General features: G+C 41.5%; 1 protein-coding gene across 1 annotated transcript; it reads right to left on the reverse strand.

The window, feature by feature from the left end:
* Positions 1-771: 771 nt before the first annotated feature.
* SPICE1 (spindle and centriole associated protein 1) lies at positions 772-25,934 on the reverse strand. Its single transcript, XM_059819145.1, has 17 exons — positions 25,845-25,934; positions 25,234-25,281; positions 24,034-24,180; positions 19,899-20,001; positions 19,004-19,125; positions 17,278-17,375; positions 16,834-16,976; positions 16,455-16,595; positions 15,390-15,655; positions 11,395-11,526; positions 10,566-10,713; positions 7,964-8,188; positions 5,185-5,570; positions 3,700-3,871; positions 2,162-2,264; positions 1,740-1,827; positions 772-853 (listed from the first exon to the last, which is right to left on the reverse strand). The coding sequence occupies exons 1-17, from the start codon at positions 25,932-25,934 to the stop codon at positions 800-802; spliced, it is 2,466 nt and encodes an 821-aa protein (XP_059675128.1). The 3' UTR covers positions 772-799.
* Between the last annotated feature and the right edge of the window lie 1,820 nt (positions 25,935-27,754).

Raw genomic sequence — 27,754 nt, forward strand, 5'->3', positions numbered from 1 at the left:
GGCTACTTTAAAAAGTCAAATAAAAACAATATAAAAACATGGTCATTAGAGTATTATATACACACATAACAAAACAGCTTAATACAATTGTACCCATATCACAGTTTTCTATTGTATCAAAGAGAGCATACTTTCGTACATACAAAAATAGAGATTCTGATTTCAACTTCATATAGTCACTTTATATTTACTATAAAAATATTAAATGATATTTTTAAAAAGCAATCCTCAAGTCCAGATGTAATCACCGATATGCTAATTGCACAGAAAACACAACCTTTGGGAGCAACTGTAAACGACAGAAGGAACAAATTATTTCTGACACAAATTCTTATCCAGCAGGACTAGACTGGCTTCCTAATCTCCAGGTTGCTTTTGAACATAGGTACATTCCCTCATCTCAGTTTTTCTTGATTTTTTCATTGCCTTATCTTGTGCGAATACCTCCTCCAGAAAGTTTCACACGCATTTTCTAAAACCTCCTGCCTTCAGCATATCTCACACAGATATCAGATGCTCATTTGTATTGCTACAACAGCCTCAGGTGACAATCTTGTGAAAGACCTATTCAGTGACACAGGCTAATGTCACAGCAGCACGTCCAGTTCAGAAACTCGCTCCCAGGACTTCCTATAGTGCTCTGTATGGCACAAATACAATAAGCAGATGGACCTTTTTATACTAATGGCACTGACACACAAAAGCACTTCAGAGTGAAACTGTATATCTGGAGATGGGGACTATTGTGATCTAATTGTGGTTCATAAAAAAAAAAAAAAGGACTTGCGTGCAGCTTCCTTTACATAATGTGCATTGACAATGCAAACCAGCCTTCTTCTTTTTGCTTTTCCACCTGCAAAAGAAGAAACCAGTTGAAATTCATCCATCATAAACTTCCCACAGACTTGCTAGTTAGTGCTGGCTTCTGTAGGATTGCTACGTATCAGTTCACGTAGCAATTGTCTGCCACAGGCACCAGGGAGGTAGTCACGCCACCTACTTTAGACATCTAGTTTAAGCCACATCTACCTTAAGTATTCCAAATTTCCCCGCTGGGGATATATACTTCGCTGTCAGGATAGGGAGACTTGGACCCTAACTTTGTTTCTCTTTATCACTCCTAATTTAGGTTATTTTGGACATTAGGAAAGGCAGTATTAATATCTCCTCATGGTTGCTTTCAAGCATACAAACAGATCTATGACTGGTTTACCAGACTGTACTGCTGCCTGGAGTTCCCCATGAAAGTGTCTCGCTGTAGTCTGTTCTTCTCTTTGCACAGCAGGAGTCGGAAACCCAGACTGGTGATTTTGCTTTGCATTTGGATTTATTTATCCTTCAGCAACTGACTTGTGCAACAGCTAGGTAAAAGCTCACTTGCCTCTTATATCTGGCTCTACCTGTACATCATAATGATTACTTGAAATTCTCTGGAGCCACCAGTGAAAGACTGCCAGAGGTTCCCAGTTCTAACACATGAAGATGCCACAGCAGAAAATGTAGTTACAGGATTACTCACTTGCAAGTAACAGCTCTGTGGCAGCAAACAACTAACGTCACTAGTACTCAGGTCTCCCCTTACCAATTCTCCAATTGAATCCAAACTGCCAGGAATCGATTAGTATTAGCCTCGGTAGATTTAAGGTAGGACAGAGCTCTCTCCCCTTCTTTATCTGCCTTGCTTTTTCCTTATATGACACCGCTCTCAAACCTTCTGGCTGAAGATTTTTCAGTCTTACCTTTGGCCTTTGGCTGACAGAAGTTAATTTCACACTTTCTGACGTGGCACTTAGGGGTGAACAAGGTTTGCTGGAGTCTCCTACAGACCTGTAGACATTCAAAATGGGATTGAAAAAAGTGAAAAATGGAATTGACTACTACAATCGTGTCTCAGATCCTGAGTTAGGACCCCTCATCAGTACTCTTCAACAACCCATGTCATCTGTCTTATGTCACACTTCAGGTATTTTAAATACAAACAATGGAAGCTGTGAAAAAGCTACTGGACTTTTGTCCCACTTCCGCTAAGTTGAGTGTAATGAAGTCAGCGAAAGTCTGTGAAGCCAAAGAAAAACATGGCAATTTTTCCATTGTGCTCAAGCTCTGCTGCACGGGCAATCAAGATACTATAAAAATGAAAGAGTAAAGGGTTAACTTTTACCTTCTTATACTGGTCATGCTGGCAGGGGAAACACTATCTTCTTTGGAGCTGTCCGTAGAAACTGCCGCGGGAATAGACACTTCAATTGTCCTCCTTGCATTTTCTAGGCAATAAATAATAGCTTGATTCTGATGAGAACACAGCAACTTTGCACAACATTCATTTCATTTTCCCATTTTTTGAGGGGCATCACAATTGCGCAGAATATGCAGAGCAGACATAAAACACCAGGCTGAAGGTCTATTCAGCCGCATACCCACGCTCCGAAAATGACAGATATTGAAAGCAGAAACTCAGAGCAACTATGGACAACGTGCATAGATATAGAATGATTCTTCCATGGATAAACCTTCTGGTTTTTGGCACTCAGAAGCTTAGAGACTTCTGATTTCTCTACTTTGTTCCTTTAAGGTTTTACTTTTTGTGCTGAATTTCTGTTAGGACAGCCATAGAAGTGTTAAGTGTTATGATCCCACTGCATGAGTCATTGCATATGCACCTGCACACATATGCGCACACACATGGTCTCTCCTCCCCCTCAAGTCCCTCCCTTTGTACATCCTCTGTGGTTTAGGAAGGGGGAAAGGGTAGGTGGCCTAGACAGAGCGTGTCCTCAGGACAAGAGGAAATGGCCTCAAGTTGCGCCAGGGGAGGTTTAGGCTGGATATTAGGAAAAATGTCTTTACAGAGAGAGTGGTGAAGCATTGGAACAGGCTGCCCAGGGAGGTGGTGGAGTCACCATCACTGGAGGTGTTCAAGGAACGTGTGGATGAGGCATTGTGGGACATGGTTTAATGGGCATGGTGGTGTTGGGTTGATGGTTGGACTTGATGATCTTACAGGTCTTTTCCAACCTTAGTGATTCTGTGATACATGCTCATGCGCTGTTCTGCCTGTAACTGCAATAACTCCATGAAAAGATAAGGCAGCCCTCACCTGCTGTAGAGCATTTTTGTTTATAGTTACACATGCAGCTAATCTATGAATCTTGAATCAGCAAGAATATTTCCTTCACTTATTCATCTCTTCAGGTAACTAGAAGCTTCAGTTATTCCTTTCTATTAGCACTGGCAGTACCTCAGCAAGGTAGTCTGATGGAATGAGCACCCAAAAGACCAAAAACTAAAACGTGGTTGAGAACTGGATAACCACTCTGCCGCGACTTCTAGAAGCCTGATGTAAATACTTAGTCTTTTTATAAAAGATTCTCAGCAGAGAGGACTGATTAAAAAGCCTAGTTCTGCCCATCAGTGACTATGTAGCAGAACTGTTCTGCAGACAAGGACGTAACAAAGAACAGATTTACCATGAAGCATGATATTTGCAGCAGACTAATTACCAAGAAACTAATTTTAGGAGAAGTTTAGCTGTTGTATTTTTAGCTCTCTGAAGTAAGGAGCGTTTGCACCACACAGTCATTAACATCAAGTGTACTGCTGACCACAACCGCTGATCCAATCAGATAAGGACAAAGAACTCCCAAAAGGGGAAAAACATCGTCTTACTAGTTTTTTTTTCTCCTGAAGCTGGGTACTTACCAGTATAATTTAGGGATGGGGGCAGAACAGGAGATATCGTCGGAGGGACCATATCGGCAGCAGCTAATTTCTGCTGGTCTATTAGCTGCAACAGTTTATCACGTGCTTCTGTGCTCTGACGATTCAGCTCTGCTATTCTTTCCTCCAAGCTCTTCGATGCCACGAGATGAGTCTACTTGGATAATTGCACAATTACTTCCAATTAAAAACTTACAATTTGCACCTTCAGGGAGAGCAGGCAATATATTTCAAGTACAACTATGCATTTAATTTTCAAACTGAAAGTAAACATAATTATATTGCACCTCCTGTGAAAAATCTGATTTTGTCCCTTTCACTGTACCGTATCTAGGCCCTTAATTGATTGAACACAACAATATTTTAAATTGGTCTTCCTACAAATAGGCAAACAGCTATTTTCTGTATCATTAGGGAAAAAAAAAAAAGAAGCCCCCCCCAAACATCCAGCAATTAACCATAATTAAGGAAATATTTAATCAGGGAGACATATATTCAGGATGGTGTGGAGAAGCAAAAGCAGATTTCTAGTAGAAGTATCCTGGACCTCATCTTTAAACCAGGTTTTCATCCACTTTGACCCCTTCCCCTCCAGTAACTGCTTCCACAAAAACAACACTTAAAGTTTGCATCATCTCGTACAACTGAATGACTAAACATTACACAACATAATACAATGCAGAAAGCGACAACACTCTCAGCCTATATTTACATGAGGAAATTTAAGATCTTTAGGATCCTTAATTGAACAGTAATTCAGTCACTGCAATGGAACAGAAGTAAAGACAGTAGCAAGGATAGGGAACAGGCATTTCTGTGATGTTAACTCCGCTCACTGAGGTGCCACTGAACGGCTGCTTAGTTGCAGACTGAATGCTTCAGTTCACATAGAAAACCTTTAAGTTCTCTCTTTCCCAAAGATTTTGGGATTTTTACCACACAGCAGGACAGACAAGACAGATCCAACTAGTACCTACACTACAATCAAGTACTTGCAAGAGACATACTTGCACCACCTTTAATCTCATGGGCTTTTGGGTCACAGAAGAGATGTATGGCATGGATTTAAATACGTATTTTACAAGCTTGACAAGAACCTGTGGGCTGGTGCAGCGCTCTCGCTGTTAATGTTACTCAAGCTACAAGAGATACGCCTGATCATGTTGCAGTCTCACCTCTCTTTCTGCAGCATAACCTTATCCTAAGCTTGTAAGTGTGCTGCACACTTGGGGCTTTTCAGCACCCATATACAACATAGGCCCAACATGAGAAACTACCGTTGAGCTCCTCAGGGAATGATAAAAATCAGAGTCTCCAAGCAAATGAATGAAATAATATTTGTTTTTCTACTCTTTTCCTTAAAACAACTGACAACAGGGAAGAAACACTCTTAAAGCATCAGTAAGCTAAGGGAAAGCAGATCAGCAGAAAGGGGAATCCATCCCTCCTTTTCCGTTAAATTCTCACCTGGCCTTGTGAAGAGTCTGGACTAGGATTTGCATTTTGTATTGTGTCTGGCTGATGCAGGCAGTCACCTGTGTCTTCAGAGAAGCATCTGAATTTGCTCAGTTGAGCTTTAATTAGAGAGTTCTGCCGTGTGAGCTCAGCTATCTGTCCCAGCAGATCACCATTTTGAAATAACTCTTCAGCTGTGCTGTTTTTTCTAGTGTCACCCGGGCAGGACAGACTGATTTTCTCGTGGGAACTCTCCAAGCCTTTGTCTGCAGGAGGATTTGGTTGCCTTCGAGAGATAAGACAGTTTTCCTCAGTTGTGCTCTGTGTTCTCAGGGAGGAAGGTGAGCTCCTTTCCTTGCAGGGTTCTCTTTCAGTGTTTTCAGGAGACTGAGAAATGGCTGTAAACACCGCAAACAAGAAATAAGGAACAGTAAGGAAAGAGACGTGTGATACTTCATCAAGGAAACTAGCAGTGACTTTATTGCATCAGGCTAGTAATAATCAAGCAGGAACCCGAATTATAACGTCTAGCCTGAATGGTGTTACATTACTGATCAAAATCACTCTATGGAAGATCCTCCTGCAAAAACTCACCAGGTTTAGTATTTCCTATTGCAAATAGTCTTACATTTACATGACTTAATTACAGATTGAGAGAGAAGTTAAAGAGAAGAAGATAAATTGTTTTGAATTTCTTAGCTGATCGATTGAACACTCCTCCTTAGTTAGCCCTCCATTTTCCAAAATCCAGTTACCTTACCTAATAATCTGGAAGTTTGTGTTTTAGTTCTGGTATGTATACTGGGTTGGTAATAAAACTTTTAGAATAATGGAAAAAAATAACACAAGACTTTTGGCATAATAATAAACTAGCTATTTACTCAGCCTCTAAGAAAAGGGAACCACTCTGGCCAACAGAAGTAGTTAGGTATTTTTTGTGGTCATCATTAGCAAACTGATAACACACCACACATGCATGACCAAATATGTTACAGCACTGTCAGCTGCTACATGGTAAGTCCAAGTTGGATTTTGTGATCGAAACCAGATTTTCCATGGTTTATATACCAAATAGCCCATTCCTTCCCAACCTTTAGCTTTTGTCTCTTGAGCAGAGCATATTTAAAAATTTACACATAAATCTGTTTTATAAATATTTTTTTCATAAGAAAGACATTCAAGAAGTTTAACATTTGTTGAACCATTTAGCATTCTTAACAGTCTTAAAAGAGTGACAATACATTTCCCACACAGCTAAATGATAGTGAAGTCTAAGAATACAGTTTTATATTCTTATTTCAAATGACAGACAACATCTGACAGTTCTCAATGGGACTGAAGCCAGATGTTGCTCTTTGCAGAAAGCTACCTTTAGTTCACTTCCTCCTGATTTATTATGTGCCTTCTTGCAGCACAGGTGACCACCAAAAGCTTGAACTAGATACAAACTTTCAATTAGGACAAGAGGAAATGGCCTCAAGTTGCGCCAGGGGAGGTTTAGACTGGATATCAGGAAAAACTTCTTCACTGAAAGGGTTGTCAGGCATTGGAACAGGCTGCCCAGGGAGGTGGTTGAGTCACCATCCCTGGAGGTATTTAAAAGACATGTAGACATGGCACTTAGGACATGGTTTAGTGGTGGACTTGGCAGTGTTAGGTTAACAGTTGGACTTGATGATCTTCAAGGTCTTTTCCAACCTAAACGATTCTATGATTCTATGATAATTGTTTCTGTCAACTCCAAATAATTCCTGCCAACTCCTTAAATCAAAAGGACTTTCGGGTTAATTTTCTGACTTGGAAAAGACTTACAAAGCAACACAGCTGATGGTGGGGGGCGGGAAGAAGAGGAGGGAAGACACAAACCCCCACTGCTGTGCCCTACTTCCTGTCAGTAACCATCAGACTAGCCATAGACGTAACTATCCGCCTCTCAACAACAGAGGGTTACAGGGGCCTAGCACATTCAGTAAGACGCATGTGGTTTCAACAACAGTTGCAGGAGGAAACAGCTAATTTTGAGAGTCGCAAAGGGTCCTCCCTTCTGCTCACTTCATTAAGTTTAAACAAGAAATACCTTCCCTAATCACCCCTGATGAACTTTCTTCCTCCCAACAACTGGAATTGAGCTACCGGCCTATAAAACTCCTGAAGTCTATGGATACTGACACAAGACTGCGTTAATCTGATTATCCGGCACCACATAATTTCACCCAAAACTTCTTCAGCCACTTCTTGTGTATTAAATGAAACCCAATGGAAACCTGCTCCCAAAGCTTTTAGAAAAACCTCTGCCGGGAAGGTTGGCTCAAAGAAAGAGCACGCAGCCTACAGACATCCTCGTTTGTCTGCATCATGGGCTGCAGAGGCATTGAATTTACAGCCTTCAGTGGTCCCACCATTAAAGGTGATGGAGGCTGGATTACAGCATCAGCAGATGGAAATCTGAGATGATGTGCTGTACGTCACAAAGAACTACAGCAAATCATGCAGAAGTGACAATCAAAACCAGTACAAAATAAAAATGCCAGTCTGGATTGCCACTGACAGGACTGCAGACAGTAGAGAACTGCAAGCAACAGAAAGTCTAAAGGAAATCTAGCAACAGGCATAGAAAGAAAAGAAATACTACTTCTGCACACGATATACATATTTCAGCTACAGGGCCAACGTGTCTAACTATACAGATTAAAAATTTTCCATAGAAAATGCATGTCCAAAGGTAGTGCAAGATTGAAACAGTAACACACTACACAGACTCCGAAGTCTACTACAGCCAGCGAGACCTCACCGTTCTGGAGGGGAGACAATTCCTGACTGCTCTTCTGGCGAGGTGGTGACAACAGCACAGCTGGCTGGAAGATGTGAGCTGGCAAGCTTCTACCAGATCCCACACCACCTGAGGCAACTGGCCTCGGGGGAAACTCGAAAGGAAGTTCTTCCTGGGGGAACTTCAGCATATGTTCCCTGTTGCCTGCATCAGTCCTGGGCTCAGAATAGCTTAAATCAGGTTTTTCTAAAGAAAAAGAAAAAGCAGGGATAAAAATTAAAAAAAAAAAAACAAAACCAAACCAAACAAAAAAACAAAACCAAAACCAAACAAACAAAAAAAAAACCAAAAACAAAAAAAAAAGGGGCGGGGGGGGGGAAATTCGTTTTAGTACAATAGCAATGTAGGGAAAAATCTCAATAACAACTCTTCTGTTCAGGTATCCGAAAAGACAGGTTAGAGCATGTTCCCCAGACACTCCTAACCTCCTTCTGATCCCCAGGTACAGAACTCTTTTCACTTGAGCATAATACAAATCTTTACTGGTGTTAAGAGCAAGAAGAGCTCTTACATGTAATCTCACAATTTCAGGATACTAGTAAGAGATCTGCTTGTAGCCCATGCACAAGCCTTACAGACACGTGACTTGTGAGGAATAGGTATTTAAGTGAGCTGCATTTGGTAATATTCTCTTGAGAAAAGCAGACCTACGCATTTGTCCTAATGCCCCTATATTATAAATTTGATGGCAACAATGGTGGAGTAGAAAACAATTCGTAGCTTTTTCGAGCTCTCTGGTGATCTTTTTATGACTTAATTCAAATCAGACATCTCTTCAGTAAAAAAAAAGAAGTTATTCTTCTGTATTTAACTACAACTAGTTTGTGTCTACGTTGCCATCTATTTTGAACATACCAGGGAGGCACAAAATGAAAAGTACGAAATCAAAGTTGTAGGTAGCTGTGAGACCACAGTAATTTTCATATGCTTATATCCACTGCTCCATCAGTGCTACCTTTGATTGCTACCTTCACCATTTTGTCCAGGACATATGTTCCCAAAAGAGAAGTTAGTGGAAAATGAAGCAGAACATATCTGATCCCAAAATGCAAGAGATAAAAAGCACCCTTCAAAGGCAAAGAGCCAGAAGAGGCTGTTGGCATAAAATACTGCTTGTGGTTCACATTACCAAGATTCTAAGATTGAATTTAAAACCTGCCACCCACTATTCAATGACCCTGTCAAGAAATGAGAAAGATCTTCCTGCTCTGCTTCACTGTACAGAACTGCATTTCCAAAGTAACCTCCGCACACGCTATTTGTCACTATGATATCCCCCCCCTCCTCTCTCAGCCACTCTTTCTCTCTCCAGAGAAGTCCTTTGTTAGCTAGTTTTAGCACAGAAACCACGCCTAAGTTATCTCAAATATCTTACATCCAGTCAGATGCCTTAAGAATACAAGGGATCTCCTTCTGAAGGAAGAAGAGGAAGAAATATTTTTGTAACGTTAGGAAGATTTCGTCTCAGGAAGATGCCTTTTCCTGAGAAGAGAGACCAATAAGGAAAGAAGATTTGGACATTCTAGTCCTCCAGAATTGTTGGATAGCAAGGTTTGGGGTTTTTTTTGTTTTTTGAGGGGCACTTTTTTGATTGTTTGGGGTTTATTTTGGGGTGGGGGGTTTTGTTTGCTTTTATAAAGCTTGGAGAAATCACAAAAAAGGGATCTGGTACGTGGCTTCTTCCTGAGAACCCCACAGAAACAATCAGGAAGAAAGTTTTTGACCACAGAAATGTCCACAAAACCAACATTTAACTAAGGAACTCAAATAGCTCCAAGGAATCCTGGGATTCACAAGGAATTACTGACCTTGAGAGCAAACCTGATGCATTTAAACAACTGATCGGGAAAGACAGTTGGGAGAAAACTCCGTGGTGAAAGAACATTAGAAGTACAAGGTGAATCATGTTTGGTTAGTTTGGCCATCAGTGCTACTGGCTTAACTTAGCCCGCGTCTATGTTATCCGTCACTCCACTGGTCACTCACCTCTGACAACGTCAAACACCAAGTAACAGACTCCTGCCTGGTTAGTTAACAGGCCTCAGCAGCTGCTGTTTCTGGTCAGCAGCGACCTCCAGTGTCTTATGGAAGAACCGATCCCACACTGACAGGGTGCCTCAGCAACAGAAAGGTGAGAACCTGATTCAGTTGGGTTTGGTTTGGTTTTTGGGGTTTTATTTAGGACCATCAGAATAAACCTGACTTCGTAAGCCATCTTAATGGGGGAAGACTACTCCCCTCCTTTTTTTTTTCTTAGTAATATATTATGTATCACTTAAAGCTCAAGCCCAGGACTTGGCTAAAAGGTTAATCTTGAAGTCCTGATTCAGACAGAAGGATGCCAACGGGGATGGAATGCAACCTATAATATTGTTAAAAAATAATCTGTAGCAAAGTGCTTATGCTCACAGCAGAACCCATGGCACATGAATTTCCAGAAGTGAGATTCACGCTCACGAAGAGGTATTTATTCAAGCAGACATCTATTAAATACCAGATTTTCCACTACAGGGATAAACTAACCACAACTCCTGTTTCATCCTTCACACATGCATACACACACCTTGGCTGTTCGCTGGACCTTTGCTTGCAATTCCAAAATGGTTTGGACTTTGTTCTCTTCTAGGTTCTACCAAAGGGAGGCCTTTAAATGCTTCTGTGAGGGAGATCAGCTGTTCATCTGTTACCGTCATGTATTGCTGAAGCTTCTTCTAAAGGAGGAACGAAAAAAAGAGAGATACAGAAATTTGTATTCTAGCAATATGAATTAGAAAATTATATACCATAAGCAGCCCTGAGAAGAAATTTTGGCCTCTTAATACCAATTCATGGATCTGTAGGATTCCAGTGAGGTATTAAATATTAGTGTCTCCATGTTTCTCATTTATTTTCTCTCCTGACTCAAATAAATTGTTTTTCCTTTTCCTAACTTATGACCCCACTTCCTCTCCAAGGTTGCTTTATTGCTTCATTCCCAAATGTAACCATTGAACAAATCTACCTCCACTGCAAACTGAAAAAAAGAAAATGTAGTATTACATCTAGTCTACTCTGTTGCTCCAGTAGTGTTAACAGTATAGAAGTGTGGAGGAAAATGCTTAAACGTTTAGATTGATAAAGTAAAGCTCAGTTTCACAGAACTAGCATTTTCTCAGGCTTTAAAGTTAAACATCATAAATGAAGATAAAATAATGACTTTCCAAACATTCCTTCCCCCCACCTCATACCTGCTATTATAATTCTCAGGCTCCTCATTTAGTTTTATCATTTTCATTCTGTTTATTGTTAAAATCTCTTGAACATGAGACAATGCATCTCAGCCCATATTTGCAATGCAACTCAGCATTTTAACAAGTCATCCTGATGGGTAAGGAGCAAGGGGGGCTCAGTACCTGCATAGTAATGTTTTCTTCCCTCACTAGAAGTACTTCTGCAGTCAGAGCATCAATCAGTTCCCTGTGTTCATTCAACATCTCCTCATGCTGCTGCCTCATCGCCTCTTTCTCACGCAGCCGCATTTCACTCTAAAGAGGGAGAAAAAGTTAAAAACCTACTGTAAACCAATACAGATTCATATTTGGAAACAAGAACGGGTCCATATGACATCATACTGTAACAGCTCTTCACACTATTGCTAAACTGACTTCACCTCTTTTACGACAAAAATCCAAATTTCAGGGCTTGAGAACTGTCAGCGAGCTCACTGTTCCTTTCTTTACTCCAGAACACTGTAGAGAATCCTGTGCATCCTTGTTCTTCTGCCTTTACAACTTTTACAGGCTGTAACTACAAGCATTGTCTCTCTGCACAGATACCATTTAAGTCACTGAATCTTCATGCAATAATCAAATAACTCTAAGGGTGCTGATGCTTGTCAGTATCCTGTGCTACTTGTGCCTACTCTATAGTTTCCTTAATTCATTAATGAAGACAAATTTGACTAAATAAGGGAAAAAATACTTGCTTTCTAATGTTTTCCCTCAGAGAGAGAAGGAGTTCTAGAGGATTTTGTTTATTTCATTTTTTTAAAGAAGACAAAAGGGTTTATTTGTTAAATAATCTACTTGAGCCTGAGGCAAAAGACCTTACTGTAAAGAACCTCTTGCCCTCAAAAGATGTTATCAATCTATTATTTTAAGATATTCCACTGCAGTAGCCAGGCTTCCTGTACAAGACACAACAGAGTCCCTTCCACCTCTAATGGGTAAATGGAATACACAACTGCCACTTTTTGGACCATCGTAGCTAAAAGAGTGCAAGCTACAAAGTCACATAAACCCATCAGAAGTAGCAGATGGATCCCTTCCCCAGATGGTTGCCTGCATTTACTCAAAGGAATCCCTGAATAAGAGAAATACACCCCATCTCCAAAACACAAGAGATCCTGAAAAGCAATTGGGGTACTCTTTTCTGCTGCACAGATGAAATTAGAGCATGAGCTGCCCATAACGTACCACAGATAATTGTCTGGTGGCATTGGGACCAGAAGTGAAAAACCACCAAAGAAAAAGTATTAACACAAAACAGCTCTGCAGCCACATGATGTGAATGAATAAATAAATATTTTTGAGAATAAATCACAAATACTGTCACTAGACACAAAGACAGGCAGATACACCTCCTTTAAGCATATCAGAGACAAGCCATCCATTTTCTTGTTCTCTTCCAGCTAGAGAGAACAGCTTTTCTGTATTGATCCAAGTGAAGCAGGCTGACACAGAAAATGGAAAAAAATGTAGACAGTCCTATATTTTTAGAAACCAAAGACAGCGCAAAATAAAAACTTTAACCCTGGTAGCAGCTATGAAGCCTATTGATGCCTTAGAGCATCTGGATGAGCTATTGGATCTGCTTATCCTACACAGCGTTAACCTTGTCTTGGAGGAAAAGCTTCCAAGCAGCTGTGTGTCTTACTTTTACGCGTGGGGAGAGCGTCAGGGTTAACAGCTGTATACATCCATTCCTACCGTCAGGTAGGATTTGGGTCTGGTATACGCTGAAAGAAGTATCTTCATTCCAGTCATCGACAGGTGTACCTCTAATCACATAAGTTTTAGCACTGCATCAGACTATGCAAGAATATGCAAAAGCAGAGACAGAGAGCACAGCAACACCGATTAATGTGGCATGCGTATACTCTAACTTCTTGCCCTGTGAGTCTGGCAAAGAAATAGCATTTTTAGCAGAACGGTGACCAAAAAAAAAGGTTAATTCTAACATTTGGCAGATGACATTGAAATTCATTTAGGAACCAAGTTCTGTTTATTCACTTCCCTTTAAGAATTTCATATAGCTTGGCAAACAGTTCAGAAGTTTCTTCTTCCCCTTTTCTCTAGCCTCTTCTATACTCACTACTATCTTCTTGTAGGATTTGATTTTTTTAATCACTTTTTAATACAACTTTCATGAAAGATCCAGTAATTCAGGTTTCTCTTCCTACTTTTTATGTATAATTTTGAGAATAAATTAAGCAACATCCTTTATCGTAATTTTTCTGCATTCAGCTTTTCTGCAGCAAAGCTGAAAATATTTTTTTCTCCCCAGAAGAGGAAGGGAATCTTTCTAGAAGCTTCAAAACTTCCTCAAGACTGATTGTTTACCTGAAATCAGAGGCTTTTTAAATAACCACTGCAAAAGTCATTTTCTTGAAATGCATTGCCAGCTGTAATTGAGGCATTGGAACTTTGCTAGCTCTCCTGGCTAGGTGAAACAGATGGTGCACGCAAGCACTTGATTTATTCCTAGCATCCCAGGGACCAGGTTTTATGAAATACTCAGACAAGCTGTGCTTCTTCCTAGCAAATTCTCAAATTCTAGTTGTAATTAAAGCTCCATGAAAAGGGGAAAAGTCAGTTAAGATTATGGATGCACACTGTCTGTCTCGAGCAACTCTGAATACGATCAGCCACGCTTTGTAGCTTAAGTGACTTCTGCATATTTCTACTCATGAACTTAGGTAGTAAATCTAAAAAAAGCTGCAGATAATTCTGCAAGCAACCATGAACTCCTAGAAGGCAGGAATGGTAACACATCTATTAAAGCAGAAACATCATAGAGGTGCTCATTAAAAATTGGGAATGCAAGTAAGAGTCAGCATACATCTTTCAAAGTAAGTAGTCTCCTTAAACACCCAGACTCCTTGGCCTTCTGTCTGAATAGGATAATAGCTCTTAAGATAGACAAATTAAAGACAAACTAAATAGGGTTATAACTGCAATTATATTTATAATATGAATTTGATGCTATTAAATTGCTGTTTTCCTGTTAAATAGAAAACATTCTATGGAAGTCCAGAAGATTCCCCCCCCATAACTGCAGAAGAGCCCCATTTAATACCCTGCTTTGGTATTACAACTTTAACAGAGAACAAGCATTCTCAACCTCTTTTAAAACATAAGATCTCCTCAGCCAAAGTTCATCTTCTGATGGTAGTGCTTTTCAGTCTTGAACTGATTATTTCCCGTTTGCTTCTGAGATTTCTACCATATAGATTAACTACGGGGTAATACAAGCAATAAGTTGTTATACATCCAGACAAAAAAAAAACCCCATACATTTAGACAAAAAAAAAAAAAAATTCAAATTTTGAAATAAGGTGGGTTTTTTTCTCCAATTATTACACACCCTGAAAAGGAACCAAAATAGGACCGTTCCACATTCATCAGGAATCTATTGCCTTTGCTATGAGATGGAGCATTGGGATTTAGATAACACATTCTGCTATGTCTATCAAGAGTGCAGGAACTGCCATAACCTGGTTCAAAACTTCACATAGGCCCAATGAATCCACAAGCCACTGCTGCATCTTGAGTAGCTCTGGGTTAGAGATGAAATAAAAAGCACTCTTTCCCTTTTTTTTTTTTTTTTAAAAAAAGGAGTTCTACATGGCTTACAGATAGTCTTCTTTATGGAATTCCATTGATCCCCACCTGTGCACTGCTATAGTGAGCACTTCAGGTCATTCTTGCTTAAGGTGAAGTTGCTGCTATGGATAGAAAAAGAGAGCTAAGGAAAACTGGGGATTTGGGTCCACTGCTCTAGTGACAATAGCATCGCCTTTGGGAGGCAAAGGAAGAAAATTAATTTGTAAACAAGGCTGTAGTTAATACCTTCTGAATATATTTAAATAACAAATTTAAAACTATTTTAATTGGTATTTTCTGCTAATTGTCACTGAGATACTTTCATTGCAGTCAACTCCTCCCTTTTCATTAGGGATACCTGTTTCTAGCAAACTAAGTTTTAACTCCTAATTGCATGCAATCCAAATAATAAGCAACTTCAAAGTAAACTGATTGGGAGCCAGGAAAGACCAAAGTTCACATCTATAAAGTAACTTCATACCCTTTTTCATTCACTCTACAGAAGCAATTAGAAGTCTTCTCACCTCTTTGAGGTAGCGCATCAAACGACAGAGAGCATTCACCAGTGACAAGGTAAACCCGGTGAGGCCTTCACTTCTCTCGGTTTTTTGAACCTCACGACCTGTACATCGCTCATATTCCTCCAATTCGTGTTCCACTTCACGTATCATGCGGTTGAGAACATCTAGGCTGGATCTGTTGTCCCTCCGAAGGTCAATGGGGATTGAATTAGCTGGAGAATCATCTCTCCTCTGTCTTGCAGAGTTCTGTGCAGTTTGTTTCCTTTTCACTGTGGGGCAGGGGGAAGTGTCATTGGAATTTCAACTTGTACAGAAAGCTTTGCAATACCAATGAAATTACATTGTTTATTGAAGTAAATCAAAGAAGAGGCCCTCTCTTGCCCTGAGCTGAAATGGACCATCAAAGAACATCCCCAGTCATTTCAATTATTTCCAGATCATCGAAAAACACATTTTCTGCCACCACGTTAGTACCTCTCAGGTATGATTGTTTGGTGCTTTTATCTTAGATACCTGCTTATACTTTCTTCCTTCTCAGTTAAAAGCATGGAAACAGTCTGCCAGTGAACAGCCAGTGAAAAATACCAGCTGCTTTCAGGTCTCACATTTAGTGAGCAAATCTTTTACAACAATCCTTTCGTGTTGCAGTTCGTATCTGATGTCAGTCCCCACACAGAAATGCGTGTAGAATATGGGGACTGAAATGCTTCGTAAATCTGTGCAGCATAGAATAGAAAGCTATACCAGAAACAGAAAAGCTCTGCACAGGCGAGAACTCCACGGCTAGCAAGGCAACGGGTAGCATCAAAGGGCCATATTTATGGTTCCCAGATTCCCATGGACTTTGCTTTGCCAGCGAATGTCAGAATACAGGGGAATACACTACAGAAGTGGCTGTGGAACGTCTATCCTTAGAGATGCTCAAGACTCGGCTGGACAAGGCCCCCCCTAATCAAACTTTGGAGTTAGCCCTGCGACGACTTCCAAAGATCCCTTTCAACCTACATTTTCTTACGATATTAAGGACCTTGGTCAAAGGGAGGTATGTTATTTTTAAAAGTACTAAACTTTTTGCTGCAATTTGCTCTCGTTTCCTTGAGTTCGGGTTCAGCACTTGTCTCACAGTGTAAGTGGAGCCTACAGTCTCTTCTTCATCTTCATTCTGAAGTCTCGAATGGATTCTCTTGACTACACTGGTAGCATTGAGGGCTAATTTAAACACAAAACAAAACAAAAAATACACACTTTAAATATTTCAGGTATGCGCTTAACAATAATATGTGATAAAGTAATTTTATTAGAATAGCTGGCTTTTTAGCCTGGAAATTCATCTGAGCCAAATTAGCACATATCTCTGTCTCTCACCCCCACCCAGAAAACGAATTCCAGACAGGATCCTGTGAACAGCTTAACAACCCTTGAGAGGCTGTGATTTGGCAAATCCAACCTGACTTATCCAATGATGGAGAAACAGGTGTTGGAGTCAAAGGCACATTCGATTTCTGTGATAAGGTAGTTTTTCTCATATCCTTTTCAGCCCACAACTGAGAATTCACCAAGGAATTTTCTTCTCTCAATAACCGAAGCAGCCTGCATTCAAAACAAGCATAACGGTGAATTGTAACAGGATAATAGCATGACTCTAGATTATCTGTACAGTCCAGAAACAGCTTTTTAAAATATCTGTGACTGCTCAGGTGAGTTCCCTGCTCACATTCATTCCCAGTCTGAATGTTACAACAAGGGGGTTCCCCAGAATTCTGAGGTCAGGAAAGGAGGAGGCGGGGAGAAACAGAAAAAGTAACTTAACTATACCCATGCAACACCCTTTTAACTCCCTCTATTTCTAGTGTTAAGAAGGCGGAAACCTGAACAATATATTTGTACTGACCTGTCAGAATTGATGCTGGATTTGAAATTCAGAGAGTTATGGTGTTCATCTTCTGACTGATAGATTGATAATGCTTCCTCTTCCACTTCATTAAGCGCCTTTTTAGGAGACAAAGAAAACAAAAGGAACTGCAGAGCAATTTCAATTTGTCTTCAGGAAGAAGTTAGAGATCTATTTTCTGAAATTGTTTCAAGAAAAAAACCCAAAAACATTTGTTTCAGTCTCTACCTCCAAAACAAAATTAAAAAAAAAAAGAAAGAAAGAAAAGCACACACCTCTGTGGGAAAAGTTTTGGGAGACTTTAGTACCTAAGAAACCCTGATACTGACAGTTGTCTCTGAAAATAACACAGCAAGTGATTAATTCAATATCGAATATTTTATTTGGATGATTTGTATTAAATAAAAAAGACCACACACACTGCAGGATTAAAAAAGCTTTAAAGACTGTACCAAAACAAATACAGACATATAGCAGGCAGAAGAAGGAAAAAGCAACCGAAATTACAGCATTTCTAAAATTTCGGCCATTTGGCATTACAAGCTAAACAACCTTGTAATGAGATCTGCAAAATTACATTTATATTCTATGTGTAAAATGCAACCAGAACAAAATACAGTCTTACGTACCCCATTCATAGCAAAACTTAAGCAATCAAATTTGCAATTAGAGTTCCTCAAACTACGAGGTTTCCGCGCTTCTGGGTAGGCTTCACCAGATAGCCTTTAACTGTGATTTTCGTAGGCACATAAGGAACAGAAAATCTCACAGAAGCTTAGCAGACAACTATCAGTAGCGTTTCTTTTAAAAATTTAAGTCTATCCTGCAGCATGCATCCAGTGATACTGCTTATAAAGATGCTACAGTTAACTCTTCATATTAAAAAAACCAAATACCACATCGAAATACATGACAGAGCAGTACTGCAACTGAAATCGCAGATATTTGTGCAAGACAGTAGGAAACAGGATTATAGAACCATGAGAATATGACATCATCACTTTCACTCCCACAGCCCTTTCGGTCTTCATCAGCGAGCTGCTTTCCAGGAGTGTCATATGCCTGTTCGCAAACCACAGTGAGCATTCCTGGTACAACTCATGTTATGAAAAGAAAACAGAACACAAAGGCAATCTAAATGAAATTTTAAACAAATTTAAACAATTCTTAAACAAATCTAAGTAATTGTAAAAGAATGTGAAGTATTAAAAGTTAAACTTGTAGGACAAATCAAGGCTGTGGAGTACATTTGGGGTACCCCATACAATGGGGTACATTTACACGTGTGTTATCAGAAATAAATTGAAGCCCAACTGGCTATGTCCCCATATATGCAGACATAATTAGAAAACCAGAGGCATATTTCAATACATAGCAATTAGTGAAGTGACACAAGAGTTATTTTCTTAGTCTGTAATTACTTTGTTCTCTTGCTGATAATTCCGGAATTTAAAAGGGAGAACATGCTAATACGAGAGAGCTTCTATGAGACATAAGAAGTTGGTGTCTCTCATATTCAAAGGTCAAGAAATTGAAAAAATCGTGATTCCCAGACTCTCACAAACAAACTCACCTCCATTTAACACCATTTTCTACATATGTTATCAACGTGTTATCAATACACAGAAGAAAGGCTTAGGTCTCCTTGGAAATTCTACCTTTGACTATTCTTATTTTGTGCAAACAAAAAAGCTACAAGATGTGCACGGAACTGAATATACATTACCTGGGAATCCATGACAGATTCACTAAGGATGGAAAGCTGAGTGGGAGGATCACATTTTTGTACAATGGGTCCTTGAGATGATTCTAGGTCACAGTTAGGAGCCATTGTTACATTAGGGAAACCTAGAGGAATCAGACAAAATAGGGAAGAACACAGAGGACTCGGTCTGTAGTATGTCACAGGACTTTGTACCCAAAAGCAAACTCCTGTACTTCGCACAAAAAGGCTCACAGGGATGTATGCCACTTTAAACAACTGCCAAAGGCCAGCCATAGAGGTATCTTAATACATTCAGCCATGTACCAGGCTTTTGTCCTTCTCACCTGTGTAAATACACTTGTGCAGAAGAAGTAGGATGAAACAGTCATTATAAGCAAAAGAGGAGAATGGCAGCCTACAGAAAAAAGAATCGAGGCTTAAGATTTCACATGCAAACAGCCAATCCTGTCTTTCAGCAGCGTAAGGACCCACAAACCCGGATAAGAAAAGGAAAAGCCTTGTTCACAAATTGCTGATAAATCTTCAACACTATCCAAGAGCAAGCAGTCAACCCATGTAGCAATGAGAATCAGAACTACTAAAATGGCTCGAACTGGTGCTCTGTATAGGCCAGTAGCCTGGCTGTGGAAATGGTGAGTGTGAGGTGTTTTGCTGTAAGCGAGCCAAAATTCCAGAACGGACTCATACAGTAGAATGACCACCCACGGCTCGCTCGCCCCTGCCTTGGGAGCTGTTATCCTCATCTGTGTTTCATCCAACATGAACAGGATCAATCATACTATGTTAGATGATGAAATGAAAACAGTTAAAAAGAATACTTTGCAAAGCAAAGCTATTTATGAAAAGCAAGGAGATAATCGCAAATGTACTACCACATATAAATGAGATGGTCTACCTGTTCGCGTGCGAGGAGCTTCCCCGAACAAGTCTTTTGCCACAGCCATAACTTGATCAGATCTTTCCAATACATCTTGCAAATGGTATTGATCAGACAGGATCTGAAAGTATAGCATATAAGGCAATATTTCATACTGAGCAGACTGATTTTCCCTTTGTTTTTTTGGTATTTTTATTCTAAACAGTTAGCAAGAGAACAGCCAGCAAGACAATGTTTGCCAAGTTGGTACTGTGCAATTAGATCCTAATTAAGGTAGATCAGAAAACCACACTTCATTCTGAGTGACTAGCATTCCCCTTATTTTTCTGAACAATTAAACAGTTGTTACTTCTGGGGCCCCCATCAGCACTGACTCTTTCTCATTAGAGCAAATCCTCTCACTCCCTTCTTCTGCTCCCAGCCCGACACAAACAAGAAGCTGGGTGTTTATGACACACTCATCAAAACTAAGACATATATCTGGCAATTAAAAATAAATCAGTATGCATCCTCAAATCATTTGATCTCAATGTTGTTGAGTCAAAGAACATTTATCTACATCTGACAGACACCCAAAACCCACTATTTGACCAGATCCAAACGAATTCAGGCAGACTTGTTTCATTCAGCTGTGACTATTGAAAATCCTGCCTGAAAATTAAGCCACCTATCACCATAGACGTTTCAACAGATACAAACACAGCTGACTACATCTGGCATCAGAAGACGTTTTGGGAATCTCCACACATTTCTCACAAGGCACAGCTTCTGTATTCAAGGTCTCTCCATCCCAGTATTTGAAGTCCCTCACTGACACCATGACAGATGACTCCTAAGGAAGGAGGTTTTTTGAGTGCAAAGCAAGAGGCGTTCAGCTACTGTGAGGCGAATGGAGGTGACTGGGGACACAGCTTCGTGGGCAGAAGGCAATTCAAAACTCCTCACTGACTTGTGGTTTCATTCACAAAGCTGGAAATGGCAAACTAGTAAAATTATATCCCACAACCTGGGAAGAAGGCAGTTGTTCTTAAACACCTGAGAGGAGACCAGATATGTAAGCAACCTCCACTTCATCGTGGTTAATCAAATTTAGCCAGAGAGACTGCAAGTACTTTAGAAGATCGCACAGAAAAGACAGGCTCACATATGCCCTCCTACACAAAATTTGAGAACAGAGGGACAATTTTTGCTCCCCCAGGAATCACAAGAGGGACTGGTTTGCAGCAGTTTCAGAGCACTATACACTGTTACCTCCACAGAGTTTCTTTCAGTGCCCATTGATAAGTTTGCTGGTTTATATTCAGCCTCATTCAAAAAATTCTAGGCAGTAGCATTTCACCTGTTTCCCCCCAACTCCCATTTTACTATGCTTTCTTATCTCAAGTTTCCCCACATACCTAGTTTCCATGTCTTTCTAGTCTTTTGAGCCTGAAGTATATTACACTTCTCCTCATAATCAATTTAGCAAATCAGTGAATATTCATCTCACAATCATCTCACATATCTACTTTTCCAAATCACTATTCAGTTTTCACACTTGATACTAACTAAATCTAGTCTTTCCATTTTAGCCACCTGATGTCAAAACAATGCAGGTTTTTTGACAAAATCATGCCAGATCTGCAGAAGGGGGGGAAAAAAAGTTTACCTGTCCCAAAATACGACTCCTTTCCTTAATGCAATTAAAACTAAAATGACGTGTTTAATCATACAAAAATTATCCGATTAATTTGTTTTCATCCTCTCTACTAGAACTCTTTCAGCATCAGCAGGTTCCTAAGCTTTGCCCTCCTGCTGAACGTGTTATGAACATTTTTAGAGCATTGCTCCCAAGGTAGATTAGCTCACATTGGCTTGTGATCAGCAGAAAACAAAGTGGTATCAGCTTCTAACCCCTCTAGGCCCACTTACATCCCTCAACAAATTCACTGAGTGCTGTGCCTTGCCCCAGTTTAGTATCACCTATGAATTTCATTAAAATTCATCTTCCCTCCTGTTTCAGATTGTTACTACAGATAATTAAACGGGACTAATCCTAAAACCTCCCACGGTGATAACCCCCTCACCACCTACCCTTCAGTGCAATACACTAATGTTATTTTAAAAACAAGTTGTTATAGGACCAATCAGTGTGGTACCTACACATTCACAATCCACAGTTACGGAGACGAACTCGCATTATTTTTTCATTCAGATTTTTAGGCAGACAAATCCCCAAAAGATTAAAATTTTGCCCATTCATTTTACAACTTTTGCTCTCTTTCTCTTCAACCTACAACTACAAGAAACAACACACTAGTAGCAGCATCTTCCTAGTTTTTGTCTCTGAGTCTTTTGCAGCCGAGTAGGATTCAAGGGGCTTTTGAAGCTACACTCTCACAGCAGAAAATAAGGAAAAAAGATCACCAAGAAAACACAGACAAGGAGACAACCCCCAGTGGTTGTGCTGTACTGGGAGACACAGACTGAAGAGTCTCCCCAGTTACTCTGAACAACAGGACCTAGCAATTAACAAGATTTAAGTTAGGGACAGGCGAAAATGGTGACTCTCCCCCATCTATTTTTTTCTCTACACACAAGAAGATGCCAGTGTTTCACACAGCAACAGCCAGATGGGTTTCATCTTGCCTGGCATCATCTCCTTTTGTCTTCCTATCTGGAAGCATCTCTCCTCCGATTCAGGTGTAGACACAGGGTATGTTGAATAAAGTAATCTCTTAAATATGAAGGGGAAAGCCACTCAGGAAGAATTAAAATTTGTGCATTATCATTAGAAAGGGCGACAAATACGGAAGACTATTTCCTAACCATGAGTTTCACATCTGCAAAATAACAAAGTCACATAATAGGTAGTCCAGCCAAATCTTAGAGCAGGTAGTCTAATCCACCTTTGTGATACGTAATTTATTTCTGCATGGAAGTCTTATTGAAACTAGCCTGCTATTACATTAGGGAAATTTGTATAAAAGTCCACAGCGTTTTTGAACGCTCCGCTAAAATGCAGTTAGCAGAGAAGCATGAAAGTAACAAACGTCAAAGTTAAAGTCTGAGCACAATATCCTTAACATAAAAATTCTCCTGTGATTGCAGAGAAACAGGTGTCAAATAGGAAACTAGAAGGTGATCCTCAATTCTGAGTACTTTCATTTGTTTCTGTCTATGGTTGAATGTTCTCAGAGATGAGAAAAAGACTTCTGAAAATTTACAAAAGATGGAAAGAGAGAAGAGGTCTGTGATGCTTAATCCACTGCACATTTACAGGACTACTAAATCATGTTTATTTTAACGGCTAGGTGAACATTGTTCATCATCATTCTTTACCAACAAGAACAATTCTCAGTTTGCCCAAGCGCTGATGAGGTCTGAAAGCTAATGACTATGTTTTGAGACTAGTTTTCATAACATATGGCAAGGAATCACCTGCCATGTGAAACAAAAGGATGGCTACCACTGAAAACCCTTTTCAGACAGTGACAGGTACTGCCTCTGTTAGCTAAGCTTAGGTTTGCTGCTACAGTTCAATATTCAAAAGCAAATTAAACAATGTATTTTCAGAGTGCTTCAGAATGCCTTGAGAACAAGCATTTTGATTCCCAGGTGACAAGCTTGTCTGCTAGCAGCCATAGCCCCTCAACCTTTGTTGTGTCAATCTTCCTTCCAGACAAGCTCTTCTTTAGCAACTTCTTGCCTCACCCTTTCAGCCCCTACGGCATTTTCACTGTTTAAATAAGCAGTGGCAGATAAGGATGTCCCTGCCAGAAAGAGAAATGTTCACCTTTCCATCAAAGGAAAATGCTAGACAGGGGGAGGAGAAGGCCAGATAGCAACAAGAACACGAAGAACACACTTCTTTTTCACAACACAGTTCAACTCTGCGTCTGAACAGGAACCGTTTGCAAAGAGGCCTGCAGAATTACAGAGGGCATAGCCAGGCAATGAGGCTCAAATGTGCAACTGTATAGATCGGTTGATAAGTTAGACAGCCTACTCCAATCACTGCACGCACGCAGCACGTAGCGAAGAGAGAGTGTATGCACATATGAAGTCAAATTATCCAACAAGAGGAGCAAATGTTGACCTATGTGCAAGAGCAGTTTCCCACTACTGCTGCAAACCATCTGCAGCAGGCTGAAAGTGCAGATTTAGCTCTCACCTCACGCATCAGAGTCAATTTCCTTTTCTCCAAGGAATCAGCAGCCAGTTGTTTTTGCTTCTTCCATTTTCTTTTCAGTGCTTTCTCTTGCAGTTCCAGATGTGCCAGTGCTTTGTTTTTTGATTTGTGTATTTCATGGCGACGCAGCTGCATGAACATGAAAGAAACCAATCTAAGGCAAAATTTGCAGGGTAATGCTAACAAGGTCTTCTTGATTTTATCATTCATGCGCTGAATACTATTTATGTTAACTTTATGGTAGTACCAATGACAGCCTCATAAACATCCAGAAGTGCAAAATGCCACCAAGACCAGCCAAATCTAAAGCGGCTCCAAAGGTGAATGGGGAAAGTCTCAGTTCCCATCTGCCCTACACCACTGACTCAGTAAGAGTTTTCTCAGTTGTAAAGGGAGGAAAAAAACAAACACTACCACCTGTAATATTCATAAAAAGACCTAATGCATTTTCCTGATTTAACACTGTTGGTCACCAGAGATATTCTCTCTCTTCTTCTAACAATGAGATATATATATATATATATATTCAGTCTAAATACAAATTAAACATGTAAGGTACTTGCTAAAGTGCCTGGAAGCTATCAAGCCATCCATTTGTAGAATCAAGTCTCTCTCTGCTATCGTGCCCGTCTGTCCTGACTAACCTGTCAAAATTTATAAGCAACAATAGCTCATACTGCCTATTCCATCCTGGTAATCAGTGCTATCAAGGAAAATTAAATGGAATTCATGTATTTTGTAATGAACAGGTCGCTCAGTATAAAGAAATTATGTTAAATTGTTTAAATGAAAATTGAGTATCCTTAGAATTAGAGAGATTCCTACAATAAAGCATGTCTTTCAGTCCTTCCAGCAGAGATGAGACGTATCTTCAACTACTCCACTGGGTTTTTAAGTATTTATTTTTTTATGCTTTTATGACGATAACACACTTTATTGAAATAAAAACTATGGCTACTGCTTCCTAATGGAAACAGAAAACTCAAAAACACCAGCTGCCAGAGCTGGGGATGCATGATAACATAAAAAAATAACACTAAAGAGCCAGTATTTTCAGAAGCTTAAGAAGGGGTATTACACATTGGCAGAAAACATCCCCGTAAGTATGGGAAACACGGATGCTAGATAACCAGCTAAATCTCCTTGCTACAGAGAAGGAACAGTGACTGATATTAAACTTACTATGTCCTCAGGAGTTGCACGGTGGACTGTCAAGTCCTGGACAGTATTCTGCAAACAGGAACCAGAGAGCACATCAAAAGCCAGAACTGAGGACGAAGTGGATTTTTTTCAAGTTTCATTAAAAAACCCTTCTAAATTACAGTGTAATTAGCATAAAACCATACAATGGTGCATTTTTATGGGGCATTCCGCCCTCAGCGAGACAGGCAATCAGCAAAACTGATGCCCCTACCAAGGCTTCAGCCTGAAGCGCGGGCTGCCCGCGGGGAGACCCAACCTCAGGCAGCACCAAGGGCGCGAGAGGGGTCACGTCCACGCCACGCACAGGCAGCTCCCCCTCAAATCCACACACAAATCGGGGATCTCCGAACGGGAGCCCCCACGGAGGACGGGGACCCCTAAAGGGTCCCCCCAGCCGGCACGCCGGCGGGCACGGAGACTCCCCAGCCGGTAAAAGGCCACAGCGTGGCCCCTCCTGTCACCGGGGAGAAGCCAGCCCGCCGCCGGGCCCGCCTCGCCGCCCGCAAGCCGGAGGAGGAGGACGGGAAGAGCCGTCGAGGCCGGCGCAGGCCCGCGGCCTGCCTCGGCACCCGGGAAGGGGAAGCACTTACGTCCCAGTCCCGCTTAACCGCCGCCGGCGGCGGCTTCCTGGGGCCCTTCCTGCCGGGGCCGCGGGGCCGCGGCCCGCGCAGCAGCGACATCGCCGGCCCCGCCGCGGAAGGGGGCGGAAGCGGCGCCGCGGTGGAGGCTCGAGCGGGCCGCGCGCGCCTCCGCCCGCCGCCGTTGCCATGGGGACGGAGCCTCCCCCCCCCCCCCCCTTTTTCTCCCCGCCCTGAGGGGAGGAACGCGGCAACGACTCTCCCCGCCCCGCGCGCCGCCGCCGGCCGCCGCTCCCCTCAGGACACACACCCCCCCCCCGCCCGAAACCCCCTCCCTATGAACGCCCCCCTCATCCTCCTTCAGCCGCACCTCACGCCCTGGTCCCGCCGCCGGCCCCTCCACCCGGGTAGGTACCGCCGGTGCCTGCGGCTCCCTCTCTTCCCGGGTTTTCTGTGAGGAAGCAGCCGCCGCCCTGCCCGCCCCTGGGCGACAGCTCGGGGGTGCAGAGGACACCCCCCCCCGAAGCAGGGCAGTGCCTTGGTCGCTCCGGCCTTGTGCGAAGGGGGATCTTTATACGCCGCAGGGAAAAGGCGCATGAGCTGCTCCTAGCCCTGTCGCTCTTCCATGACATCCACCTCTCACCTTAATTTTTCCACTTGCTCAGAATCACAGAATCACTAAGGTTGGAAAAGACCTGTAAGACCATCAAGTCCAACCATCAACCCAACCCCACCATGCCCACTAAACCATGTCCCACAGTGCCACGTCCACACGTTCCTTGAACACCTCCAGGGATGGTGACTCCACCACCTCCCTGGGCAGCCTCTTCCAGTGCTTCACCACTCTCTCAGGAAAGAAATACTTCCTAATATCCAGTCTAAACCTCCCCTGGCGCAACTTGAGGCCGTTTCCGCTTGCCCTGTCGCTAGTCACTTGGGAGAAGAGACCAACACCTCACCACAACCTCCTTTCAGGTAGTTGTAGAGAGCGATAAGGTCTCCCCTGAGCCTCCTCTTCTCCAGACTGAACAACCCCAGCTCCCTCAGCCGCTCCTCATCAGACTTGTGCTCCAGACCCCTCACCAGCTCCGTCGCCCTTCTCTGGACATGCTCCAGCAACCCCCTGTTTTATTTATTAATGAAACTCATTTCATTAATATCCCTTCTTGCTGCAGCTACCCTCCCAAGCCATGTCTCAACGTCCCTCTGAGAAAGCCTTGGAAATTTCCCCATGCGAAAATGTATTTCAGATCCTATTATGGGTGATTAAGAGCAGAATGTCACACAAGCTATTAACTTAAGGCGACATCAAATTAAAGGGTGGCCCTTGACTGTGTTTTAACAAACAGCTCTCATTAGCAGTGCCACAGAGGAAGGGTGCCCCAACCCACAAGGAATTTCCAGCTTCCACAAAGCAACTGGCTGTTCTTAAACAAGTCATTTAGCTCACATATGAGCACAATATATTTCCTATAGTCTTGCCCCACAAATATGCCACAGATCCTCCATGTCCCTGTCACATGGAGACAAGATGTAAATTACTCTGAAGGGTTAGAGTTAACATTTTGTATTACAGTGTGAGCTTAATATTTTGTCTGTTGGAGGTGGAAAGTGAAGACGTAGGGTTTATCAGCTGTTCATTCAAAACTCCTTCCTTACTTAAAGAGAAAAATCCCCTTTCACCAAGATTTTCTGGTGCTTAAGGTCCTCTTCAGCCTAATTCTGGCTTCACCAACATCACTGTAAAAAGATTCATGTGAAGGTGCAGATGGTAATGGTTAATGTGCTGAGGGAAGGAATTGCGTTGCATGTGATACAAAAAGAGGATTGACGTTATGGAGGGAGAAAAAAAGTGACAGAAATACTATCAGCAGCTGCCTCTGCTGAAGTGCTGCAGATGTGGCTGAGGTTTTTTTATGCTA

The sequence above is a fragment of the Gavia stellata genome, chromosome 1 (genome assembly GCF_030936135.1).
Source record: "Gavia stellata isolate bGavSte3 chromosome 1, bGavSte3.hap2, whole genome shotgun sequence".
In the NCBI taxonomy this organism is placed as follows: Eukaryota; Metazoa; Chordata; class Aves; order Gaviiformes; family Gaviidae; genus Gavia; species Gavia stellata.

Excerpts from the sequence above, each read along its gene's own strand:
- SPICE1 (XM_059819145.1), bottom strand. The coding sequence starts at position 25,934 with ATGTCGCTGCTGCGCGGGCCGCGGCCCCGCGGCCCCGGCAGGAAGGGC. Across the intron at positions 16,977-17,277 it reads TCCAGCATCAATTCTGACAG|GCTGCTTCGGTTATTGAGAG; the intron begins GTCAGTACAAAT and ends TTTTGAATGCAG. Across the intron at positions 3,872-5,184 it reads CAGACTCTTCACAAGGCCAG|ACTCATCTCGTGGCATCGAA; the intron begins GTGAGAATTTAA and ends TTATCCAAGTAG.